General features: G+C 39.7%; 1 protein-coding gene across 1 annotated transcript in view; it reads right to left on the bottom strand.

The window, feature by feature from the left end:
• Nucleotides 1-27,239, bottom strand: part of PCSK5 (proprotein convertase subtilisin/kexin type 5) — a 467,206-nt gene that overhangs the window by 270,616 nt on the left and 169,351 nt on the right. Inside the window, exon 10 of the mRNA XM_021707170.1 lies at nt 6,874-7,086. Coding sequence (XP_021562845.1) covers nt 6,874-7,086 — 213 coding nt within the window. The remainder of the gene's footprint in view (nt 1-6,873; nt 7,087-27,239) is intronic.

Below are 27,239 nucleotides of genomic sequence, written 5' to 3'. Positions count from 1 at the left end.
CACAGAGGCACCCTATTTATTTGTTAGGGTGAACTGCTGAAGTCAGGCTCCTAGATGTTCATTTTGTTATACACTTTAAACTCTCCCACTCATCAGGAAATACCTTCTTTTTCAACGATGCAAACAGAACTCACAGAAATGTATAATCAACTCACCAAAAGTTATATGTGTATACATATGCATACAATCCAGGGGTTAACATACAACTACTACTCTCCCAGCTACTGTAGGTTGAGTATCCCTTATCTGAAACCCTTGGGACCAGAAGTGTTTCAGATTTTTGAGTTTTTTAGATTTTGGAATATTTACAATACTCTGGTTTAGCAACCTTAATTCAAAAACCTAAAATGCTCCAAAATCCGAAACTTTCTGGTTGCCAAAATGGCACTCAAAGGGAATGCTCACTGGAACATTTCGGATATTGGGTTTTCATATCAGGGATGCTCAAACTTACCACTAGCTTCACTGCTTCTCCTAAAATTACCACCAAGAGCAACTTGCAATGAGTAAGTCTGTGTGTGGGTGTCTGTCTGTATAAAATGCCATATAAGCCCTCAGAAACTCTGCAAGGAAAATATTACATTATTTATTAGCTAAGGAAATGGAGACTCAGAAGGGTTAAGTAACTTGCCCAAGGGCACACAGCTACAGTAGGGCTGGTAAATGGTGAGGATAGCAAATCCTTAAATAGCAGCGAAAGGAAAAGCTGAGTTTCGGAGCATAATCATCCAGGAGAACTGCAGCAAAACATTGCCAGACCACCAGCACCAACCACGGTAGAGCTGCCCACAAGGCCTAGTCCAAGTCGGCAAGTGGACAGGACCACAATTAAAATCAGAACTTTTCAGGAAGAAAGTGTTTCCTCTTTCCTTTCACATTCTCAAGAGAATCTGTATCCAACTTCCAAACAAAGAAAACACATCTGGATCCGCCAGTCTTTGACTCATGAAAAATAATGACATCTTCTAAGTCAAAACGCGAAATGGGGAAAAGCTAGAAAGGGTCACAATACAAACAGGGACAGCATTTGAAAAATGAATGCGGGAGGGGGATAGAGCACAGTATGTTTCTGCAGAAGGAAATGTGGAGCTGCTGAGAAACATGAAAAGCTATCAGATAATTCCTCCACGTGGAATTAGTCGTTTAGGCCAGCCTGGAGGTACCCCAGGCAGCAATGTTATTTTGAACACAGATAAATACAATGACATTAGGAGAGGGCTACGCAGAGTACATATTCTCCAGACCTCAGCTCACAGAACCCCTCCCGGGAGGAATATGATGAACTCCACATCCCGATTATCAGAGGAAAAAAAGGAAAAGGCTGAACAAGCCCCCAAAGAAAGAGATAATTAAATGATGGGGAACGGGGTGGGGTGGGGGGCTTTATTTATAAAACTGAACTTGGGAGACAGGTCAGGAAGTAGTGAGAGGTTATAGACGGGATCTTTTAGGTTCTTTGACACTAAAAATGTTTCTATGTACAGCTTTATCAGGCAGTGGGATTCCTGTTGGCAATTTTCTATACTAAATATCCTGTCAAATACATTTCACCAACCTACCAATAGGAGTTTCTCTGAAAGGAACAGAGAGCTCCCCAGCCCCCACCCCGTCTTCTGTGGCTATATAAACAACTCGCAAAGCTGCCATCCCTCCAAATGTCTGACAGTCATTTATGCACGAATATTTATTGAGCTCAGGCTCTGGAAAGGAACACAACAAAGTCTCCATGCTCAAGCAGCTTCCCCCGTGGTGTGGAAAACACAGTAAAAAAGAAGCATATACGATCACGTTAAATAGCTCTAAGTGCTCAAGTAGAAAAATTGACCAGAATGAGGGAGTAGAGCATGGTGGAGAGGACTGCCCCTAATTTCGGGAAGGTGCTGAAGAAAATCCTCTCTAAGGTGAAATTTCAGAAGAGATGTAAATGAAGGGATATCGGGAGGAAGGGTAGGCCTAACAGAGGGCATCTTGCACGTGGGGGAGCCCTGGTTTGAACATCGTACAAAAGGCAGGACCTTGAAAACTCAGTGCTAACACTGGGTCCACAGGAACTAGCAACTCAGCTTCAGTTGTTTGTAAGACTGTCAGAAAAGGGGTATATGTACAAAATTCAAAATAAATGGTCTAAATAGTAAAAAATGACAGGAAACGATGTAATCTACATTAAAAAAAAATCACTGTGAAAATAACACCAAACAGGTCAGAAAACCACCATTCTTTGATATCACCCCACGCTGAATAGCCCTGAGATGTGTCAGAGCATGAGAACACATTGGTTACAAGATGGGCTTGGGGGTCCTTGCTGACTTTGATTAGAATCCAGGCTCTACCACTTAAAAGCTGTGGGTTTTTAAAAATCCTTTTACACTTTAGTTTTCTCATCTGTAAAGTGGGCACAATGACCCTTGTGCATAGGGTTTTCAGAATACAATGAGATGCATTTGGTGTGCACAACACAGTGTGAGGTACTTATTACAGGAAAAAAGATGTGATATTTACAACATGCTGATATAACTATAAACATATTACATGTGAGACACGTAATAAGATGCAAACAATTATGTTAATAAAGTCATCCTTTTAAAATATGGCGTTAAGATAGCTAGTCATTTCACATGACTTCTATTTGGTTTACAGAAGAGCTCCTTTTATTATTGTAATCTTGATACTTGTTAGATGCTTTGCGGGCTGTAATAGGATCTGAGATCATCTCTGATCCAAATCTGCTAAATCAGGAACGCAACACAATTGTGCTAGTCCACAATTGTGCTAGTTGGAATGGCAGAAAACTAAAGGACAGGGACTTCCCTATTTTCTGAAACCCAGGAAAAGGTTTTCCTGCTTGCAAACCACGTAAAGGCGAGTAAAATTTATTTCACAAAAGTGTTTTCCCAGAAGCAGAGAGGAGATCTTTCCTCTCTCCTCAGCAACTGCCTCAGTTCAAACCACAAAGGTGCTCTGTGAATGAAGAATGGCAACCGTGCTCTTCTGGAGAGGCGGCAAATGACACAAGGAAATGAATGACTCGGGGAAGGGAGTCCAGTCCAAAGGCAGACACTGCCATTCCTGTAACACTCAATCACAGATGCCACCAACAGGATGCGGGCATCACCGCGGGACCATAGGCGTCTGGGTTCACAGCCTGGTGAAGGAAAGGTCCCAGGCGCAACACAGGATTATTCGTCATTCTGACATCTAGAAGGAAAAGGGGTCAGCCAGACCACAAACGGCTGATGTTGCTGCCAACTCCACTCATGTTCAAACTGTTAACATGTTCACCATCAGAGTGCCTCTCTTTATGGGGTGGGTGGAACAGATCACAGTGCTTTATAGATTGGAAAAACGGAGCTGCAACATGCACCTCTGTTAACAGCAGCTGGCAGAATGACCAGCCTAACCTCCCTGGACACAGAAAGCTACAAGTCTCCCATGTGCCAGACAGATGCCATGTGAGTACATCACACTTGGATCCCTATCTCTCACCAAATACAAGAATTAACTCAAGATGAATTAAAGACTTACATGTCAGACCTGAAACCATAAAAATCCTAGAAGAAAAACTCTTCTGGACATTGGCCTAGGCAAAGAATTTATGGCTAAGGTCCCAAAAGCAAAGGCAGCAAAAACAAAAATAAGTGGGACTTAATTAAACTGAAAAGCTTCTGCCAGCAGAAGAAATAATCAATAGAGTAAACAAGCAACCTAGAAAATGGGAGAAGATATTCACAGAAAATACAAATGACACAGGGATAGCATCCAGAATGTACAAAGAACTCAAGCCAACCGGCAAGAGTATCTTACACTCAGGATCCTTACCATCTTCATGGAAATGTATGAGGTTGACGCTGTGATTGCCTTCATTTTACAGATCTTTATCAAGACTTTGTGAGGGTCGCTTATATACTGAGCAGTCTGCCTGAAGATAGAGACTATTTTCAAATAGCTTCTAAATTTTCTCTCCAGTTGGAGGTAATATGGGGATTTAGGCAAAATAAGGAAACCTAAGAACTAGATAGAGAAAAATTACTAGATAGGGAAAAATAATTCTCTGCTATGAAAATAGGAGAAATTGATTAAGCAAAAGGCAGAAACTAGTAAAAGCTAAATATATAGAGGGAGTCAATGAAGACTTGGAAATCAGAAGCAGTAATGAGGGAAAAATAAATTATATGACCCATGAAAGGACATTACCATTTAGTCGCAGTGTCTTTTCTCCCTAGCAAGCTCTGTACTTAACTACAGGAGGGGTCAATCCATGGAAGAATCCTACACGACTCTCTTGTCAAGAGAGTCAGTCACAGCAGGTACCACACAACCACAGAAAATAGTGATGAAGAACCCTGGAAAGTTCAGTCTAGAGGTTCTGAGGTCTCTCTGTCCATACTGTGTTCTCCCATGGACCTAGGCCGCCCTTCCTTCTTCCCTGAAATTTTGCCCACTAGACTGTATGCTTACCTAAGAGGAAACCGACCAATACCCCACAGTAATCACCCCACAGAGAAGAACAGGACTGGCTAAATTGGCATAATTACTTTCAAGCAATGGTGAATTTGACTCAAGGTAACTTTAGACTCTAGAAGAGAAAGAAGAGAATCTTATTCCAGAGAGTTTTCCAGGAATTTCATGATGCAAAACTGATGGACATTGACCATGAGTTAGAAGACACAAGGTCCTCCTACTGCAAAGCAAAAAGATATTTCTAGATTACAACACTTCTATAACGAAGGTAGAATGTCATGGGAGCATCATTTTCCAATGAAGGAAGTCAGAAACCTCAAAGGCAAATCTCATTTCTGCATCTTCTCCTTTTATATTTACTTATATTTATAGTTATGCTTATTCACGAATGACGGAGGTATTGACAGGTGGACTTGTGTGTACATATTTAAAGCCAGTCACCTCGGAGAAATTAGGGAAAGGTGAAGGAACACACACAAGTAGGCAACTTTTAATTAAATCAATCTACCCAATTAGTAAAGAAAATAGCAAAAAGTAGCTGAAAAGTCAAACATGAAAATCATATAATCATGGCTAGATACGGTGGCTCTCGCCTATAATCCTAGCACTTTGAGAGGCTGAGACAGGAGGATCGCTTGGGGCCAGGAGTTTGAGGCCAGTCTGGGCCACATGGCGATACCTTATCTTTATTAAAAAAAATTATATATATATAACTTTTTTTCCAGTTATGTAAAAAATATTTTTAAAACATTAGCCAGATGTGGTAGTGCATGATGTAGGCCCAGCTACTTCAGAGGCTGAGGAAGGAGGACTGCTTGAGCCTAGAAGTTCGAGGCTACAGCAAAATATGATTACACCATTGCACTCCAGCCTGGACAACAAGGCAAGACCTTGTCTCTTAAAAAAAAAAAAAAATCAGTCTCGCTCTGTGGCCCAGGCTGAAGTGCAGTAGCATGACAATGGCTCACCACAGCCTTGATCCTCTGGGCTCAGGAGATCCTTCCACCTCAGCCTCCCTAGTAGCTGGGACTACAGGCACATACCACCATGCCCGGATATGTTTTGAATTTTTCATAGAGATGAGGTCTCGCTAGGTTGCCTAGGCTGGTCTCAAACTCCTAGGCTCAAGTGATCCTCCCACCTCAGCTTCCCACAGTGCTAGTGGCCTTAGCTCCACTTTAGAAGGACAATTCCTAAGACAGTTGACAAAACCATGAACAGGTAAAGAGCAAAATGCAAAGGTGCTCACAGCTTATAATCAGTAGCACAGTGCTGTGTACCCCAAAATTCAGAGCTTTCTTAAGAACCTGGGTCAGGTACTTTGCTAGGCACTTTTTATTAACTTCATCATCCCTGTAATCACCCCGCAAACTACATGCTATTAAATGTCTCCTTTTTATAAATAAAAATGTTGAGACAGAATGATTAAGTCATTTTCTCCAAGTTACCCAGCTAGTAAATAGCTCCACAGTGAAAGAAAGTCAACACACGCTGGGCCTTAAACCTAAACCCTTGATCAGTTGGCTTGTCTGCCTAGAGAACAGAACTCATGAGTGAATAGGGACTCGTGGGTGAACAGGGGATCCCAGAGGACTTTTGCACTTCTCCATCCAGTGAATTTTATGCTGCACATTAGAAAAGCACTTTTTAGTATTTTTAGTTCATATTAACTAAGCATAGTTTCAATGGAATTCTGAGTTTCCTTACATTCTTGTTTTTACACTGAATGTGCTATGCTTAGAAACAAAAGCACTGAAGCTAAGGTTAAAAGCCAGTATGGAGAAAGTGACAGGAGCACTGGACTGAGAAAGTCAGGCTGAGATTCTAGTACCTTCTCTGCCACTAACTCACAATATGAACATGGACCAATCATTTGTCCTCAATAAAACGGAAGCCAGCCAGGTGCGGTGGTTCGTGCCTATAATCCCAACACTTTGGGAGGCGGAGGCTAGAGGATTGCCTGAGCCCATGGGTTCAAGACCAGCCTGGGCAATATGGTGAGACATATAGCCGGGCATGGTGGTGCATGCCTGTAGCTCTAGCTACGTGGCAGGTTGGGGCAGAAGGATCGCTTGAGCCCAGCAGGTCGAGGCTGCGGTGGCCGTGAACATGCCTGGGCAAGGAAGTAAGACTCCAACTCAACAAATAAAATACAATAAAATAAATAAATAAACAAATAAATAAACAAATAAAATAAAACAGAAGCCTAATCATGTGTAAGGTCATATTAAATGCTACAATGTGATCACTCAGACAGGCATTTCCAATGAATTGGTAACCTTTGCAGCTACTTGCATCTGACTTTCTCTTTCCATCTGTTCCTTGTGCATATATATACGATTTATGATTCTCCCTTTGTATTTCAAGGTGAACATTAAATAAGTAGGTTGTGACACGCATGCAAATGCCACGTACAATTTTCTTATCGTAGGACTCTCCGCTGCTGTAGGTTGTGGCCAACGTGGATGAACACTCTTCCAGGTACCAAGGTTTCTTTCCACTTTCGGCTGTGCTGCTGATGGAGATGGTGTAGATGCTGTTGGTGTAGCCATCACAGGAGCAGTGGTCTTTGCTCCTTCCGCCATTTCCAGACGCCCAAACAAACACAGAGCCGAGGCCTCTCCGCCCCTGTTCACAAACAGAGAAAGCTAAATGATGGTGTGAAAAGACAAAGATCACAAGACTCTAGATAAAGAACAGAACCAACAGGCAAAACAGTATTTTGTAGGCATAGTGAGATGCTGTTTTTATATGCTGGGCTTAAGTTGCTTTGTATGGGGGTGAGAGGAGATGCCTTTATAAACTAAACAGTTACAGAAGTAACCAGAACACACATGATGACAATAATGGCTAATATCGATGAACTGGGCACCATTCTAAGGGTCTTACATGAATCGAAATGAATTCTTTCAACAATCCTGTGAAATTGGTATGATCTGTGCCTCCATTAAGCAGATGAGGAATTAAAACAGAGAAGTTAAGTAATTCAAATAAAAAAAATTTTTTAAGAAGTAATGTTCTTAAGGTCATAAGTACTAAGGGAGTAGGGACCAACATCTGACCCCACACAGCCAGATCCCAGAATTGGAACGTTATTATTATTATTATTTTATTTTTTTGAGTTGGAGTCTCACTCGGTCACCCAGACTGGAGTGCAGTGGCCGCTTCCGGCTACCGCAGCCTCGACCTGCTGGGCTCCGGTGAGCCTTTTGCCTCAGCGTTCCGAGTAGCTGGAATTACAGGTGCGCGCTACCACGTCCGGCTGATTTTTTGATTTACTGTAGAGATAAGGTCTCGCCTGCCCAGGCGGGTCTCGAACCCGTGGGCTCAGGCAATCCGCTCACCACAGCCTCCCAAAGGCGCAGGAACGTTATTATTTATAGTCACCACAGTTACATAATATTGTTTTAAACCTTCAAATCTGCTGTAAGTAGGTGACATTATGCACCCTCATTTTACATCCAAGGAAGATGAAGTGTAAAGGGCTTTGCATCTATGCCGAATCACATCGTCAGCGACCAGTGTATACTTCCTTTCTGGAAACTACCTCCTCTATATATGGTGAGGACACTAATTACTGAGGGATGATAATGGATGCTGTCATAAATAAAGGATGTCAAGGTCACATATGTTTGGGAATCCTCAAGTTAAACAAAATTAAGTAAGTTTCTTTATTGCAAAACCTCTGAGAGCCTTAAATAAGTGAATGCTCATTACAAAATTCTAAAAGCGTGATACCATTTAAAATAATTTCCAAACACATTTGATCAAGGTACGTTCTCCAGTCAGATCCATTACTTGTTTCTTACAATGCCAGGAGATGCAGTCACATTCTGTATGCCAAAACTTGGTAGGTAAAAATAAGGTTAACGGAAAGACTTCCTGAAGGTCTTCGATAATTAAGAAATAGAAGCAAAGGAGATCACAGACATAGGCAGTGATTAACTATAAGATGGGTCTTCAGGAGAAAACAGAGAAATTAGACTAAGTGAAGAGTGTTTCTGTGAATAGCTACAGCTGAACCTCTAAGACATTTTATCCTTTTAAAGCTAAAAGGCACACTGGAGGACATGCAGATCAAACCCATCATTTTGTAATTAGGAATAGAAAACCCAAGTCAGATAGCTGGTGATGGTTGAACCTCTTTGTTCCTTCCAGGCCCTAACTTTCTGGTCACAGGTGGAGGGAAAAGTATTTGAGATGTGGCCTTAGAATTTCTGGAAAAAGAGCCAAAGAAAAAGAAACGACAAAGAATCTGGAGTATCCACGATAAACTCTCCCTGACCTTGAATCTTCAAGGAACAGAATATTTATGACATGATTTGACTGACCTACACATGGATTTCTTTTTGTCTTTCAACTTGGAAAGATGCAGTATGATTACACAATAATGGAAAAATTCATGGAGAGAGAGGGAGGTGAACTTCCGGTTGATATTGCTGTTAGACAGCTGGGTTTGGTTTACCATCCCTCAGTTTCCATCAAAATACTCATGAAACATGGAGAAAGATGCAAAAATCACCAAGGCATCACAAACTAAGAATCTTGTTCAATTCTTTGTCAGTCTTTCAGAGGAATTATGCCTCACTACAGTGTGGGTGGTCAAACTAGGAAATTCTGGGGATTGAGTCGTATCTACACCTCAGAGACAGAACAACATGGCCAGAGAAGAAGGAAGAATGTTCTAATTCATTGCCAGCATGTTCCCCCTCTATCAGATGCTGAGGGGCTGTGTTTCAGGCAAAATTCAAGGTCACACTGCGCCTTACTTGTCAGGTCAACAGAACACACAAGATTGCATAAAACTCACCTGGTTTAAACTACACCATAACAGATGATAGATTAAGAAACACAAAGAAATGGAAAAGTACCTATGGTACAATCACACGCATATATCTATGTATAATTATGACTGTGTGCCTATGTATAAATATCAATTAAAAGATCTTTTAAAAATAATTTGATTTTAAAGAATACTTAAGAAAATATCGGAAGATATTTTTGTGTTCATGAGGTAGTTACAAATGTAGACTACAAAATTATACAGTACGGTCTCAGTTTAGGAAAAAAGTGTATATGCACACATATGTGTGTGTGTGTGTGCACGTGCATACACCGAAGTCTATGTGTATAGAATTAGATGCATAAAGTATCCATAAAGTAACATTGTAACAGAAGTCATCCTATTTAGTAAGATTAGGAAAGACTTTCATTTTCTTATTTAGATCATCCTTCCATAACTATTACTTGTATAAGTGGAAACAAACACAATAATTACTCTATTAAGGAAAAACAGGGTTAATTCTTAAGAGTTAATTTTTATGTTATGCCAATGGCATTTACCTATAGAAGGAGTGCTGTGTACTAAAAACAAGACTAGTAATATTTCTAGAAACTCATTATGTGTCAATCACTGTACAAATATTCTGTACAATTGAAGTCTATCACTTACAGATGAGCAAACTGGGTTTCAGAAATACCCATTAATGCTAGAGTCAGACCCTGAAAGCGGACTGGAGCCAAAGCCTGAGCTATTCACCCTTCAATAGTCTTCTTTTGGGCAAAAAGAGGCCTACTGGTTATTCTACTACTTTTAGCCACCTCTTCTATGTCTTTACTGAAGTCTGGCATTAAGATCTAGGAGCAGTCCAGCTCTCAAGTAGAATTAGAGCTGATAAAGAAAGGATGATTGCCGTGTCCCGGGTGTCCTCAAGGGAAGGACGCAGGTTCTGACTCAAAACTACCCTGAACATCCCAGCTGGAGAGGATGACTCTTAGAAGTATGAGCACAGGTCATTCTATTCTGGTAGCATCTACAGACAACACCACCAAGAAAAAACAATGACATTGCCAAGGAGTCTTTTGGGAAATCTACTCGGCTCAGAGGACAGTGGGTTGCTGCTTCCCTGAAAATGTCCCTTCCAGACAGAGGTAAAGTCTTTGTATTACACAGATAATTTGAGGGAATTATTTTACAACTGGGTAGAATGAAGGAAAACCCCAACGGGCAGCACAGAGTCAATAAAGCTGGAGACAGAGTAGCTAATAGGAGTTGGTCAGAAGTAACCCATATTGGCCCTATAGGGAGGGGGGCAGGTAAATACTTACTGAGCCCCAAATCTCCTCCTCCCACACTTCAATTTCTTGCTGGTGTCCACTGGCCAAAAGTCAGTGGATCTGGGGGTCCACTGATAGAGGACAGAGAGATCAGTGTCCTGGTGCACAGAGTTCATGGAGAGAAGGGAAGAGGATATCTTAAGAGTTAAGTAGGAGGAATCTAGCACAGTCCTTAAAATGTGCCAGGGCCTCAATTGTGTTCCCCCAAATTCATAGGCTGAAACCCTAAAGCCCAATATGATTATATTTGGAGGCAGGGGTATTGGTGAGGCAATTAAGGTTAAGTGGGGTCATAGGTGTGGGGCCCTAATCTGGTAGAACTGGTGTCTTTATAAAAGAGGAAGAGGCCAGGTGAGGCCTGTAATCCCAGCACTTTGGAAGGTCGAGGTGAGAGGATCGCTAGAGCCCAGGAGTTCAAGACCAGCCTAGGAAACATAAGAAGACCTTGCCTCTACAAAGAATTTAAAAATTAGCTGACTGTTGGTGGTTTGTGCCTGCAGTTCTCAGCTACGCAGGAGGTTGAGGTGGGAGGATCGCTTGAGCCCAGGAGGCCAAGGCTGCACTCCAGTCTCAGTGACAGAGTGAGACTCCAGTGAAAATAAATAAACAAACAAATAAGTAAGAAGATACACAAGACAGCACACACTTTCTCTTGGAGTGTGGCACAGAGGAAAGCCCATGTGAGGACACAGTGAGAAAGTGGCTGCCTGCAAGCCAATGAGAGAGACCTCAACAGAACCCAGCTCTGTTGGCACCTAGATTTTGGATTTCCAGTCTTCTAGCCTTCAGAACTGTGAGGAAAAAAATTCCTGTGGTTTAAGCCACCAGTCTGTAGTGTTTTGTTATGGTAGCACGAGCTAACACAAGGGGACCGGAGGAGACAAGCCATGGTCTGCCGCCTGTTGGATTCTGTGTAGTCCGCCACAGAAGACAGGGGCTTCCATCATTCTATCCACGAGGAAATCTGACCTTGATGCCTGTGTGTATGGTTTATTATGAAAGCCCCAGAAATAAGGAGACTGAATTTCTGGGTTGAAAATGCCATAAAGACAGCTGCTAAAGCTCTATGGGGTTAATCTGAAACAATTAGCAATTCAAAGATATAGTTACTACAGATGCACAGGGGGTTTTCATTAGTGTGAAACATCCAGAAACCAAAACATATGTTGTTTAAAAAAAAAATCTGGACACGTCTCCAAAATACAGAGTAATTTAAGAATTAAACCTTAATGTGGGGCACAGGGAGAAAAGAGAGTGGGCAGAGGAGTACAAAGATAAAAGAATCTCAAGGCACTTAGTTTCCTGAAGTGCAGGAAATAATGACATTTTCTAGTTTGGTGAAGTATCGTGATTGCAACTGGAGACTTAAATATGGCTTTGTATGGCAAAAAAGGGAAAAAAAAAATCTTTCAACTTAATTGAATGCTAAGTTAAAAGTTAGAAACTTAAGGCAAAACATATTGTGAAATCCATGCAGGATCCATTTGACCCAACTCTAAACATTCTCTTTGGTTGTGTATCTAAATGTGCATGTGTTTTTTCTTACAGATGCCCTACAAAGATCAATTTGTATTACTCCATAAGCATTATTAGTAAAGGATAGAAAGAAACTGAATTTTCTTGTGGCTCAGGAGGTCAGAAAAGGCCACTTTCCACTGGATTACCAATTAAGCCATACACCCCAAGCCAGGTTTTGAGAGCTTTAGAGCATGATGGAACTAAATTTCTTTCTTTAAATTGGTGCGATCATTTTTTTAGCCGATGCAGTTAGGTTTTATTTGGCATTTTAATATGATTTTCTTCTGTATTGCCCAGAAAGTATTCTGAAAGGGCTATGGATAAATGACAGAGGTTTCTTTCTATATTAAAAGGAGGAAGAAAGATAATAACGTATATTAATCTGTGGCTGAAATGTGCTAGGTGCTTTCACCTGTTATTAGTTAATTTAGAGCAAAATTTAGGAGAACACCAGCAAGGTGGATAGTACTACATGAATTTTTAGAGAATAGGAAAATGAATAACACTAAGTTATGTGTTCAGTGTTATATAACTAGAATGTGAAGAAGATAAGAGATCCAGAGGCTGGTTGGGAGCGATGGCTCATGCCTATAATCCCAGCACTTTGGGAGGAGGAGACAAGAGGATCATCTGAGCCCAGGGGTTCAAGAACAGCCTGGGCAACTTGGCAAAACCTCGTCTCTACAATTAATCAAAAAACTAGCTGGGCATGGTGGTGCACTGTGGAAGACTGTGGCAGAAAGATCGCCTGAGTCCAACAGGTCGAGGCTGCGGTGACCATGAGCATGCCATTGCACTCCAGTCTGGGCGATAGAGTGAGACTTTGACTCAAAAAAATATATACATATATATTTTTTTTGAAAAACACTGGCTCTGATCAGAACCTGTTATCTGCATACGTCAACATGAAGAGTCACAAAAATGCAATTTTAGAATGAGGTACTTCCATGGATCTGTGTTACCTCCCAAGACCCGTCTCAATACCCAACCACCACCCTTTGCCATTCCTCTGCCAACCTTTTTAGACATTCCTCCTCTGAGTGAGAAAAAAGCACAGACCTGTGAGCTCTTCCACATACCACAGTTAGTCCATACTCTACATTCCATGGAAAAGGGGGCTTCCAGGGATAAGGGTAGAAGTTGAAAAGAGACAAGGACATCTACAGTCAATGACTCAGTGGCTGAGATATGAAGAGAGAACTGTTCATCTTTTTAAAGCTCAAGGACATTCTGACTAGCATTTCCAAAATAAATCTTGTTTCTTCACAGAGCAGGGTTCATTGAAAGAAATAGGTCTGGTCTAGAAACATAATATAAGGACAAAAAGCAAACAAGGCAAAAAAAAATTTAAAAAGCAAAATTTTTAAATTATTTTTTTCTAGCATTCAAACAAAATGCTTGTTTCAGAATTCCAAAATATAACACTGCTGTTTAAAGAATTTTAATAACTTTATGAATCATTTTCATCAATAGGATACATGATTCACATGAATCATAAAGGTGACCTGAAAAGGAATTAGAAAAGAAATATAGTTGACAACTGAAAAGAAATGAGGAACAGATGGCTATACCACTTACAGCAGCTTGGAGTCTAAACAGGTATAACTTGGTGGGACAAAGCCTTCTTTGGGATGCACACAGAGAATGCAGACATGTTATAGATGTAGTAATACATCTTTGGGATAGAGCTTACTAAAGTCTGAGATTTGCTTCTTTAATCAGTTCATCTGAGTAATATGGGGCAAATTAATTACACAAAACCAAATTTGATTTAGGGAATAAAGTGGCCACCTAAAAAACCCCAAGGGAGACAGATATGAGATATTCTGTCCAGTGTAAAAATTATCTATCCATGTTTCACTTGATTTTGCTTCTGCTCCTAGAATATTTCACTATTACGCTCTCAGAATAACTAGGGTCAACAGAGGAACCACTTTACACAAACCAAACTGTCACTAATTATTTACAAACCAAACTGTCATCAATTATGGTTTCTTTAGTGATTTGAGTGCAACAAGCAGTAGAGTAATTCCACTTGTTTCCAAGCAAAATTTCCAGGACTCAAAACGCTTACCAACAGAAAGCAACAACTCCCCAGGACGGTCTCAGCAGTGAGAAAACAACCAGTGAGTGTCCAGCGGTTCCCTCAGCTTGGTTTCTGCTTTCAGTCTCTATATAATTGTTCTAGCCTGTAAGCAGCCAGTCCTGCCCATGGCATAAGTGAGACAGGGTTCACGTAGTGAGTCTTAAGTGAGGCAGGACTCTCTCAATCTCCACAGGCTGACTTCCAAACAACATGCTGCAAGAGTGTCTTCACCATTTTCATTCAATGCTACTTAGTCAGTCAAAAGATGGCTGATGAGAGAGATGGGAAATGCAAATGCAGTTATGTTCTACTTCACCAGGGGGAAACAACGAAGCAAGACAGCTTTTGTGAATAGTAACCTATTTCTCCTCATTTCTGTCTTTCCGCTATTTCTCATGTAACTTGACTTCACATTCTCCTCTTCCTCATTCAGCCTCAACCATCTTTTCAGCCCCATACCAGGTGCGCTGTATTCTGATTTTTCTAGGTGCAAAGTAGGTATATAATATATAATAATACGTATATTATTATAGGTAATAACTATATAGAGCAATTTTTAATGTTCTTTTGACTTTTAAATAATGCACTGAAAATATTAGTTGCAGTTATAGCAACCACACCAATCTTACCATTCACAAATGAATTTTATATGCTTCCTGAGCATACCAAATGCAGTCAGCTTCACTTTTACAAGAATAGAGAGACTGAGAATGATTACGGGACTGGCTGAAAATGACAAAATTTTAAATGCCACTTATGACCTATATTCAGGGTCCTTTTATGATATTGTTCATGTTCTAGTCCATGAATGGGCAACAAGTTGCACTAAATTCGAGGAACCTGAGGTGATTTTAGGTCAGTTTTCTAAAGCAACATTTGGGGAAGGTGAGTTAATGTGGCCAAAGAAGAATACATCCGTGCTCCAAGTACAGAGCTCTCTTACTCTCTGGTTTTTTGATCGGTGGCTAATTTTATGTTTACTGTGTGAGTAGAAAGAAAAAATAGCGAGCTGTTTATTCTCCGTATCTGCTGGAACATAAATTTAGTAGAGCATCAACTCACTAAAGGCTTAGTTGAATCAGACTTGTGATCAGACATGCTCTTTCTTCAGAAGGGTTGACACTGAGGGCTTACCCACCTAAACACAGATTTTTAACTTTATCACAAAAGTACACAGTAGTGTGACCCTGGACTCCTGACAGCAGTATCACTAGTGTGGATTTCTTTTACTTTTTTTTATTTTTACAGCATAACTAGAAGAAGAAGAGCAGTTTCTTCATGGAGAAAGGGTGGTGGAATATCTATAAAGAAAAACTGGGCGTGTTTACTATGAAAATAAATATGCTTTCAAGCAAGGAATTTCATTTTGATGAACCTTTAGATATTCCGAGCATTCAGGAATTTCAGATAATAAAATGGAGCTGAGTTCTACATAAGGAAACCAAGGAAATAAAGTTAACAGAGCCAGTTAGAGACAGGGCTGGGACTAGAATATATCCGTTCTTGCCTTCCCGAACAATGATGTCCTTTGATTAGTCCTGACACTAGGTGTTCCTAAAAATACTTAACAACATGGTTTAAGAAAACACATTTAACAATTGTGGATTGCTAAAAACAAAAGCAACCTCCCCTCCTGCCTTATCTCATTTACCAAATTAACAACTCCCTTCACATTCTAACCATGGTCAGTTCATAATGGTCAATCCCGTTTTTTCATAAACCTCACCTTCTTCATTGAACTCACAGATGCATCTGCAAGACTCAGGTTATCACTTGCTTCTGGTCACTCCTTCGGTCCTCCAGGCTTTCAGTCCTGCATAAGATGTCCCATTTCCCCCCCATCCCCCCATCCCGCACAAGAACAGCTAGCACTCTTTGGAAGGAGAAGGTTGCAGACTAGATTCTCAATTCCTCATTCCAAGTAACTAAGAAAATAAATGCGTATCTCATATGCTCTCTGAAATAATCACAATCAATGATTCATAGCACCAACACAGCAGCTCTGGGTATACGCACCATCCTAGCATCCCCATGTTTTGGAGGAGAGAAGCCATCCTCACACCTGCCAACAGTTTCTACATCTCGGATCACACCAGAGCAGGGGCAAAAACTATGCTCAGACTTTCAGAAGAGTCAGGTTCACGAATTTGAGAAGGACATCTCCAGTATTAACATTAATTACTAATGCTGAAGCTGTTCAGAAACACACCACCTTTAGTATAAGGAAGGGGTAAAACTTGAAAAATTCCTTTCATAGGGAATAAAAACATTTATTATCAACAGGGGTATGAAAGGAATTTACTGTAAATGTTTGGACAGGCACTTGGAAAGGAGGATAGAGGGATATTCCAGCAATAATGAAAAGTTCTAAGTTAGCTCTAGATTATGAAATTCCTCACTCTGAATGGATTCCAACTGCCAGCTCAAGTCTGAGAAAGCAAGCAAGCCACTCTCTCTAAGGTCCAGTTGGGGCTTGAATGGTGTCATTGGCCTCTACTACATGAAACATAACCTTGAACTTGCATGGAGTTAGCTCCTCACTTTTCTGAAATAGAGAAACTCAGCCCTCTACATTTTCTACCCATAGACACAATCCTTTTTAAAAACAAGTTACACTTTAAAGAAAACTACAACTGGTATTAGGCTCATGTTATTTACAAGACTCTATGGTGACCATTCCAGGGGTCCTTAAAGATGCATCCAATGTGGACTTTCCTTGAAGGAGAAGCCCAGCCTCTATGCTATGTACTTTACATTTGCGATCCCATACAGCTGTCATGATGGCGCTCTCATGCCAGTCTTATCATAGGTTTTTCTCAGGGAAATGGAAGCTCCAATACCTTCTCAGGTCAAACTGCATGAGAGTAACCAAAGTGAGCAAAGCCAGGACTCTCTACAGCATACCAGGTCTCACCCAAGGATGAGAGAAAGAGAACAGATAATGTAATGGAGTTCAGAGTGTGCCAACTCAGTTGCCTGATAATAAGTTCTCTGCGAATTTAGAGAAGAGATCTGTGCTGCTGTTTGTTCACTTTTGTGACTACAATTCAGCTATGGTTGACTGAGAGCAGAGCATGCACAGACAGGTCCATACAATCCACTCGACAGGAGTGGATATCACACAGAAGTTGGCGGCCAAGAGTACCACTGTCATGCTTCTTACTGGCCATGTTACCTTACTTTGCGAAGACTCAGTTTACGTATCAATTAACTGGGTGCTCCTGTGAGGCTCATCCCAATGGCTAACTCAACTGGCTATCGAAGCTATCATCATCATAATATTTACAGCCTATTAGATTTGATTGTATTCATCGATTATGAGATGAAGAATGTAGACTCAAGGTTAAGTGGGGGAAAAAATCTGCTGCAAAAGCCTCATATACTTTCAAGCCATTTGTTATTATCAACACAGTTCAACTGATCCTTGTTTATTACATAGTGGCTTTTCTTTTCTGATTACTTCCATGTTATATTGAAGGAAATTCATCTGTCTGTTCTCACCATCAGTTTTCTCAAATCTATGTTCAGAATCGCAGCAACTCAGGATTGGTATAGACCTTAATTGACCTACTCCAATCCCTGTATGACTGTGAATCTTCCCTTATCAGGGACATCCAGACTATACTAGAACAGTTGTGTGAGGAGTTCACTTACTCCCCAGGTAGACCAGTAGTTACTGTAAACAAAACAAAAAACCCAAAAGGAAAAAAAGAACTGTTACTGATCTCTGGTTAACACATGGGTAGAACTGTTTAACAAGAGGTTCATAAAAATGATCATTTAGGTCAGGCGCAGTGGCTCACGCCTCTAATCCCAGAACTTTGGGAGGTCGAGGTGAGAGGATTGCCTGAGCCCACGGATTTGAGACTAGCCTAGGCAAATTGGTGAGACGTCATCTCTGCAATAATCAAAAAATTAGCCAGGTGTGGTGGTGCGTGCCTGTAGTTCCAGGTACTTTGAAGGCTGAGGCGGAAGGATCACTTGAGCCCAGCAGGTTGCGGCTGTGGTGGCTGTGAGCATGCCGCTGTACTCCAGCATAAGCGACAGAGTGAGACTCCGACTAAGAAAAAAAAAGATCATTTAAAGTACTCACAAAGCTACTAGTGACTCCCTAAACTCAAATTGAAAACAAGGTAACAATAAATATTTGAAATTTGCACTTACACTAGCCAAAAGAGATTTATTCTCCTTCCTATAAAAATGTCACAATTCCCATTGATATAATAATCTAAATTTAATATTTGGGGGTCAGATAACTCTGTGACAATTATAGGATGTGAAATCACAGATGTATTTATGAAAGACACATTCGGATCCAAAATGAATATTATATTGGGTCAAGTTACTTCTTAACTTTGCTAAGGTTTAAATACACCAGGATATAGTTAAATCCTGAGGAAGAATTTTTTAAGTAAATCTCAAAGTCAATTTTCATTAAGTGGAACCAATTTTTAAATAAGTTCTCTTCTCTATCTTTCCCTAGCCATATATCATTCCAAAGTTTTACAACATTTGCCAACTAATTTAATAGCAATCTGTCATTTATTAAAATGCAAACTGGTACCAACTCTGCTACAGCTGGGTGCATATCAGATAAAAACATATCCCTCCTGGGTGGAATCAGTTAATTTTATTATGATCATTACTATTGCTTTTATTATATAAATGCATTATACCTCTTCTCTAACCCTTCAGGTGAACATATGCCTTTAATTTAAAGGTAGAGAAATGTGTGTGTACACGTGTGTGTATGTAAGAACAGCACGTGATTTCTGCTTTCAGCATATTCTCCAAATATCCAATCAGTTTTATAATCTAGTAAATTGAAAAGGCAATTTATGACGGGAAGGAAAAATAGTAATCAGAGTCGTTTTAAGGAGACTCAACAATCAGATGTATGGCAGTATATGTCCTTTGAATGTTGTAGTTTCCACATGGACTCCTGAAGACAACACAATGAGGTTAGAATAAAGTTTTCTTTCTTTCTTTCTTTTTTTTTTTTTTGAGTTGGGCTCCCACTCTATCGCCCAGGCTGGAGTGCAGTGGCATGCTCACAGCTATCACAGCCTCAACCTGCTGGGCTCACCAAGGCTGATCCTTTCACCTTAGCCTTCCAAGTCACTGGAATCACAGGCACACTCTACCACGCCAGGCTAATTTTTTGATTTATTGTAGAGACGAGGTCTCACCAAGTCGCCCAGGCCGGTCTTGAACCCCTGGGCTCAGGCAATCCTCTCGCCTCGGCCTCCCAAAGTGCTGGGATTATAGGCGTGAGCCACCACACGTGGCAAAGTCACACTTTCAACAGAAAGATTAAGGACCAATGATTCTGATTTCATCCACTCTTTTTGCCCATCCTTGACATTGACTCTGTTCTGATACAAATTCATTGGAATGTTTAACTGTTATATTCGAAGCCTAAGAAGCTCAAAGAAAAATAACCAGGATTTGAAAGTATGCTTGTAGATACAACAACAAAGCAAACTCTATAAGCTAAACTCCTAAAATATCTACAATAAATGCCAAGCCGGTGCTTGGCATATAATGGGTACTTAAAAAATACTTCTTGAGCCGGGTTCGGTGGCTCAGCCTATAATCCCATGCCTTTGGGAGGCTGAGGTGAGTGGATTGCCTGAGCCTGCAGATTCGAGACCCGCCTGGGCAGGCAAGACCTCATCTCTACAATAAATCAAAAAAATTAGCTGGACGTGGTAGGGTGCACCTGTAGTTCCAGCTACTCAGAAGGCTGAGGCGGAAGGATCGCCAGAGCCCAGCAGGTTGAGGCTGCGGTGGTCGGGAGCAGCCAGTGCACTCCAGTGTGGGCGACAGTGAGACTCCAACTCAAAAAAAAAAAAATACTTCTTGAGTAAAATAATAAGGCAAGTTCTGATAACCTTAATGTAGACTTTTCTGATTATGGAAAAGATTCAATTTCAAGTTTTTGCTTTTTTCCCTAAAGAATGTTATTAAACATACTTGTCAGGAAATTGTGAAATGCTGTCAATGCATTAGACACCTGCTGATGAGTCTCACTGCACCAAGTCTTATTAAAGTTTTATCATCCAAATGGGACAGAAAGATGACTCCAAGGCAACTGGACTGCACAACAGAAAGTTTTGTTATGGTGTGCTGTTTATTCTACCCCAGCTGACCAGAGTCTGTAACTGTTCTGTAAGCTGAAGGCACTTTGGGGTTTGCTTGCATTTTATTTAGAACATTTATTCATCATTAAACATTGAGCTCCCCAAAGACAAGGGGTGAGTGTTATTCATCCTTTCCTACAATCTAGCCAAGTGTCTGGGATATTATATTAATAACTACCCAATGAATGTCTCCTGAATGCAACCAGGAATAAATGAATGAATACAGTCTATAAAACAAATCTTTAGGCTTTTAATCTCTCTTCTTCCCTTTTTTTTTTTTTAAGAGGCAGAGTCTCGCTCTGCTACACAGTTTGGAATGCAATGGTGTGATCACAGCTTACTGCAGCCTTGAACTTCTGGGCTCAAGCAATCCTACTGTCTCAGCCTCTTGAGTAGCTAGCACTACAGGTACACACCTCTATGCATGGCTATTTTTAGGTTTTTTTTTTTTTTTTTGTAGAGGTGGGGTTCTCACTATGTTGCCAAGGCCAGTCTCAAACTCCTGGCCTCAAGCAATTTACTCCCTCAGTCTCTCAAAGTGCTGAGATTACAGGTGTGTGCCATCACACCCAATGGACTCTTACCTTTTTGTTTTGACACCAAACCTGGAGTCTCCTATATCTGAAACACAGTCAACTGATTTGCTTGTTTTATAAAATCATTTTCCTCTTCAGGACTGAATGGGAGGATGAGGCCAAGAATTTCCCCTGAGAAAACTCTTTGCTAGTCATATCAATGAGCCAAGTCAAAGGCTCACCCTGGTAAATGGAACCATGTCAGTTTTAATGAAAGAAACCTTTAAATGATCATTTCCTAAGATGACATGTATAATTTCAATACTGAGACCTCTGGCAAAACTGTAAGAGAACCTGTGTGTCCTGTTAAGAAGACTAGAATGTTCTTTGTCGGTCATGAGCAGCAGTGATGAGCTTTGAAGATTAAAAAAAAAGATACAATTTGCATTTAAAAAACACTTCTTTGATTGCAGAATGTTCATGCAGAATTGAATGCTGAAACTTTAAAACTGACTGAGATGAGGAAAGGAAGAAATCACAGGCTTTAGGAAGAGATACTAGTTGAATGGGAGAGCCATCAACAAGTAAAGAAATTCATAAGCGTTTATAAAAATCGACTTAACCATTAAAATTATTTTCAGCTCTGATGTCCAGACTTTAAAGGTCTAATGAGTGTAGCTGAATTTTCAATAAGTAGTTCCACAGATTTTAAAATGAAATTAAATTTAAAAACAATTCAAAACAGTCATAAAAAAGAAAAGCTTTTATGTAGCTAAAGTTGAGAATCTTGATTAAGTAAAGTTAAACACATCTCTTTACTACAGAAATTCTCAGAGCCTTTTTAAATATGCTTTTATATCCTCAAAGGGAAACATGCAGTAAATGGCATTTTCAACAGTGCTTGATAGCAAAATCCCTCTGCTCCCAACTTGTTTAGCATTTTATTAAATTAATGGTTATTAGTGGAATATACTTTAGAAATATTCTCTTGAATGTTTTCTCCCACTTATATAGGTCATTCTTTAATAATAATCTCAAGATTATATAATTACCTTCCATAAGGACCATTCAGCAATATGAGATTTACAACAATCAAGACTTTTATAATATTGTACTTGATTAATCCGTATTTTGTTTTTATTACCCTTGCCCATTTTTAGTGGTGATGATGATTAAGATTCATAATATAATTAGAGACTTTACATTGTTCCAGGAATTCTGCTGAATATTTTATAGACATTAATAACATAATCCTCACAAAACTCCCACAGAGTCATTACTAGCATTAACTCCATTTCACAGAGAAAGAAGCATCTTCAGAGAGACGGGTGGACTTGAACAAGGTAAGAAAGTGCTAGAATCCATATTTCCAGATACAGAGTCTGGGTGTATGTTTATGACTCATTTCCAAAATATTAAGCAAAAACAATTCAAGTGTGGTCCTTAAGCAAATTAACTCAGTATATGCAGCAAACTGGCACAAAAGTCATTTATACATTAATGGGATCATTCTTTCTTTCTTCACTAACCCTCTGTTTCATATCAGATAATGTTCTGGATATTTGGGATAGAGTAAAACAAGCAGCTACATTCTAGGCCTTTACGGAAGAGACAATCAACAGAATAGGTAGAGATAGTGTATAGGAAGAACCATCAACAGAGTAGGTATGGTGCAGTCCTTTAAAAACATCAAGTATGATGAGAGCTCCGAAAGAAGCACCGGGTTTCTCATAGGGAGGTTGCTATGACCTTGACAAGAAGAGATTCAGTGGATTGCTGGGGCAGAGTCCTAAAGCAGTGATTTCAAGAGATGAAGGGAAAAAGAGAGGTGGAAGACGACAAGTCTGGACAATGGTTTCAAGGATTTTCGTTCTGAAGGGAAAAAGAGAAATGAGGAAGTATTAGAAAGGAGATAAGAAAACAAAAGAGGGATTCCCTTCTCTACTTTTAAGTTAGAAGGATTAACAGAATGAGTATGGCAACAACAGAGTTGAGGACATTTTGATGATAAAAGAAAAACAATTGCTTGAGACAGGACTTTGATGGAGTAAGACTGGATGGAATCTAGAGGACAAAAGGACAGGAGGCCTTAGGTAGGAGATGAGCAATTAATTCACCAGAGTAACAGAAGAAAAGCTGGCTGGGCTCGGTGGCTCAGCCTGTAATCCCAGCACTTTGGGAGGCCGAGGCAAGAGGATTGCCTGTGCCCAGGGGTTCGAGACCAGCCCCGGCAATTTGGTGAGACCTTGTCTCTACAATAAATCACAAAAACTAGCTGGATACAGTGGCGTGCGTCTACAGTTCCAGCTACTTGGAAGGCTGAGACAGAAGGATCGCCTAGACCCAGCAGCTCAAGGCTGCAGTGGCCATAAGCGTGCTACTGCACTCCAGCCTTGGCGACAAGAGTGAGACTCCAACTCAAAAAAAAAAAAAAAAAGAAAAGCTAGAGTATGTGGTGACAGACTAAAAGAGGTCAGATGTGCCAAATAAAATGGAAATGACAATATTTACTAAATTTCTTTGAGGCCCAACAGATGTTTTGACTTCTTTAGTTATGCTGAATTTCTGTTTTCCCTCTCTACAAATTTTGGGAAAACAGTACCTATCTTATGAGATTTCTATGATGATTTTAGTCTAGAAGAGTGACTATAGCATAACAGACTGCCCTAAATGTTAAATGTTATTCATGCTGCTATTATTATTATTATTATTATCATCAATTATATGCAGCCCGGATTATGTAACTCTAATTCTTGCATTTGACTTTATAGCTCCTTAGCACAAATAAAATGCATTCCTTAGGAGAAAGAGCAAGCTGTCAACTGTGACATGGTTTGTCTAACATAGTTTCTCTAATGCAGTTTTGACACTAATTCTAAAGGGGCTATAAATTGAATCAATTCTGATTTTGTTAAAAGTCTTTGAAAACAGTGTTACATTCTATTGCGCCAAATGCTTATCTTAAAGTAAACAAATAGGGAGCCTTTTGAAATTCAATATTTGCTACATTTTTTGATTAGCAAGCAGAAGGAATGGATGCAATCAATACTTGGACTCCCTGGGCAAAATTTAATGATTTCTTCTGTGAAAATCTCTCTTGATATCTGGGCTTTCTCTCTATTGCTGCCTGATCTCTTTGGTGCCTTGACACTGCCGCTATCCGGGTCCAATGCTCTCCTGGACCACTTCACACTTCCACTTTTGCCGCTCCATCACCCACCTCACAGTCACTGATTACACAGCAGTGATCTTTTAAATTAGCATAAGGTCAGGCCAAGACTATTTAAAACTTCCTAGCAGAAGAGAATGCAAACATCCTCTATGTTTAGAAAGTCCTGCTGAGGCGGCCGCTGTCTTTCTCTCCAAGCTGTCTGTCTCAGCTCTCTTTCTGTTCACCTTGCTCTTAACACCCAAATTAGCATTCTGACCTAGGAATACACAAAAATATTTCCCTACTCAGGGTTCTTTGCTCTTTCTGTTCCTCCTGCACAGAATATTCCTCTTCCAGTTCACTGCATACTTGGCTTGTTATCATGTATGTCTCTGTTTAAATATCATCTCCTCAAAGAGGACTAAACTAACCAAAGCAGTCTGTCTTGCTTCAGTCATCAGTTTCTTTCCATTTTATTCATACCCTCAGTTGAAATGGTCTTGTCTGTTTCTATGCTTATTTGTTTTCTGTTTTGCTTTGTCTTGTCCCAGTGTAGGGACTCTTAAGGTTTTTGTGTTTTTTTTGAGTCAGAGTCTCGCTAGGTCACCCAGGCTGGAGTGCACACTTGCGATCACCGCAGCCTCGATATGCTGGGCTCAGGTAATCTTTCCACCTCAGACTTCCAAGTAGCTGGAACTACAGGTGCACATCACCACACATGGCTAATTTTTTGATATGTTGTAGAGATGAAGTCTTGCCAAGTTGCCCAGGCTAGTCTCGATACCCTGGGCTCAGGCAATTCTCTTGCCTCTGCCTCCCAAAGTGCTGGGATTACAGGTGTGAACCACCATGCCTGCTCCCTACCCCCCAAATTTTTGTTAACCCTCTGAGGACGGTTTTATTTTGATGACTGCACAATATTTCACTGAGACAATATATTGACCATGCTCCCCACCCCTCCATCCCTCCTTTTTTTTTTTCTGAGCCAGGGTCTTACTCTGTTGCCCAGGCTGGAGTGCCTTATATATCACATATAAAACTTAGATGTCTTTTCACCTCTTCAACTACAGAGTGTAGAAAATGGAATTTGCTAAATTTAATAGGACAAACCAATCTCTGCATTTTCCTATATGACATGGCTAAAACCCCAACAGGCCAGAATGACTTCAGGCGGTTACACAGGTTTTCAGTTAGATCACCAAAGGAATTATCTTGTAAGTCACTTATTCCTTCATTCCTTAATTCACTCAGCCAACAAACTACTTGTTTATTTCTTTATTTCACTCTATGATCTAACTTTGTATAAGGGCTTTATCAAATTATCATCTACATATTTGACAATGTATATTATTTAAATACAAATGAGAATAATCTCGACATTTTTAAAATTTACGATTTCACTTGATGTCTGATAACAGAGAAGGTGATTTTAAAAAGATTCCTTTTTCCTGCAAAAAACTATCTAATATATTGTTGAAAATATTAAACTATATATTCATAGGTACTTAGAGAAATATCTTTTGCGAAAGTACAAATGAAATTCACAGCCACAAACATGGATCACTAGAATGAATTTATATATCCAGAGGCTATCTCCCTGAAATTGAAGATGTGCTTTTAAAGGCAAGTGAAATCGAAAACACGTACAGACATAGGAAGAACATAACAAATGACACAACAGAGCTCAGATAGTCGATGTTGACTTGCACCATGTTATTTTAACTTACTCCACGTAACTCAATGGAATCTTCTGGAGCTCTGTAGTATGGAAGTAATATAGGAGAGAAAGATGAGAGACTGAGGGCAAATATAAACAGTTTTTTGGAAGAACATGATCTTTTCTCCAAATAAATAAAATGCATTCATTACATTTTAGGTATTATGTTAGTTGTTTATATGCATTATTTTCCGGTTTCTAGCATTGCGCAACTGAATATGGAAAAACAGTGGTGAACCACTGAAATGTGATAAGATTGATACAGGCTAGGTTGAGTCCAATATCTGTCATTTCCTTCTCTCTGACCTCATGTAGATCAAATTACCAGAAAATAATTTGTTCTTTTAAAGAGTTATTTCTTTTGTTATTATATCAACTCTAAAAGTAAACAATTTGTTTTAAAGATGAACTCCTTTTTTTCCCCCACTAAGACCTTGAAAGATCTTCAGTGAAGCATTGAATTAATTATGGTGTCTCTACACACCAAAAATGTTTAAACAAATAAAACTAATGAGTTCTATCCTCATGGGTTGCCCTGGAAGGATACTCAGGTAGACTATTGTGTGGAGTCAGCAATGGGCATGGGTGTATATATGATCCCTCTTTGGCATGTCAATAGGCACACGAGTATGGAAAAATAATAGCTTACATTCTTCACAGTGGTTACCTAGTTGGGTGGGAAAAATCTATTATTAACTTCATCTATATACATTTTTGTGGATGATCTGTTACATAGGCTACTTTTGTACTTAATAATGAGTATAGAGTAATTTTTTTCCAAATTATCTATTTCAAGATATAACTTTTCTATGTGTTTGAATCTTTTCTATGTGTTTGAATAATGTTCTCAGATGATTTTGTTTCTAATCTTAACCCCTTTTCACTCTTCTTTCAACCGAGGCACGACATTATTTGTTTCACATACTAAGCTTCTGGTGAAGATTTTCATTGAACAAAAAATTCCTGAGCAAAAATAAAGTTGGAAATCGTTGATTAATGTCATTTGACAAATTTACTATTTTGTCAGTAAAAACCAGCTGCTGAGTATGGGGCATTCTTTATATATAAATGTACATTCATGAGGCTATGTGCATTACTAATTTAAGTATTTCCATATTAATGAGAAATTCCAGATTGCTCTTTATCATAAGAGCCATACTCATACACTTTGAAGACAAAATGTGAACTAAACTTGGTTTACTTACTTGAACGACCATTCTATTGAAGGCATAGATTGAGATAATAGTAATTTGCAGTCCATGGCTTTCATAATAACCACCAGATTACACAGAGTATATTCATTTTGCTATTAAGGCACCTTGAAAGGAAACTTCTAGGCAATCAGTTAAAAAGTTATTCTTTGGTTTAAAAGAGCTCTAATGTAGCTGAAAATTGACAGAACTAGAAAAGTGAATGCCTTAGCCAAATCTGAACTATCATTTAGTTAGAAAGTGCCTACAAAACAAAAAATGTAATTTTTCCTTCCATTATTTCAGAATAACAAGGAGACGACTTAGCTCAGTCTTCTGTTAAA

This window comes from Carlito syrichta, unplaced genomic scaffold (assembly GCF_000164805.1).
Source record: "Carlito syrichta isolate Samal-C Ts95f unplaced genomic scaffold, Tarsius_syrichta-2.0.1 Scaffold316420, whole genome shotgun sequence".
Lineage (NCBI taxonomy): Eukaryota > Metazoa > Chordata > Mammalia > Primates > Tarsiidae > Carlito > Carlito syrichta.
This window is presented reverse-complemented; position numbering and strand designations above follow the sequence as displayed.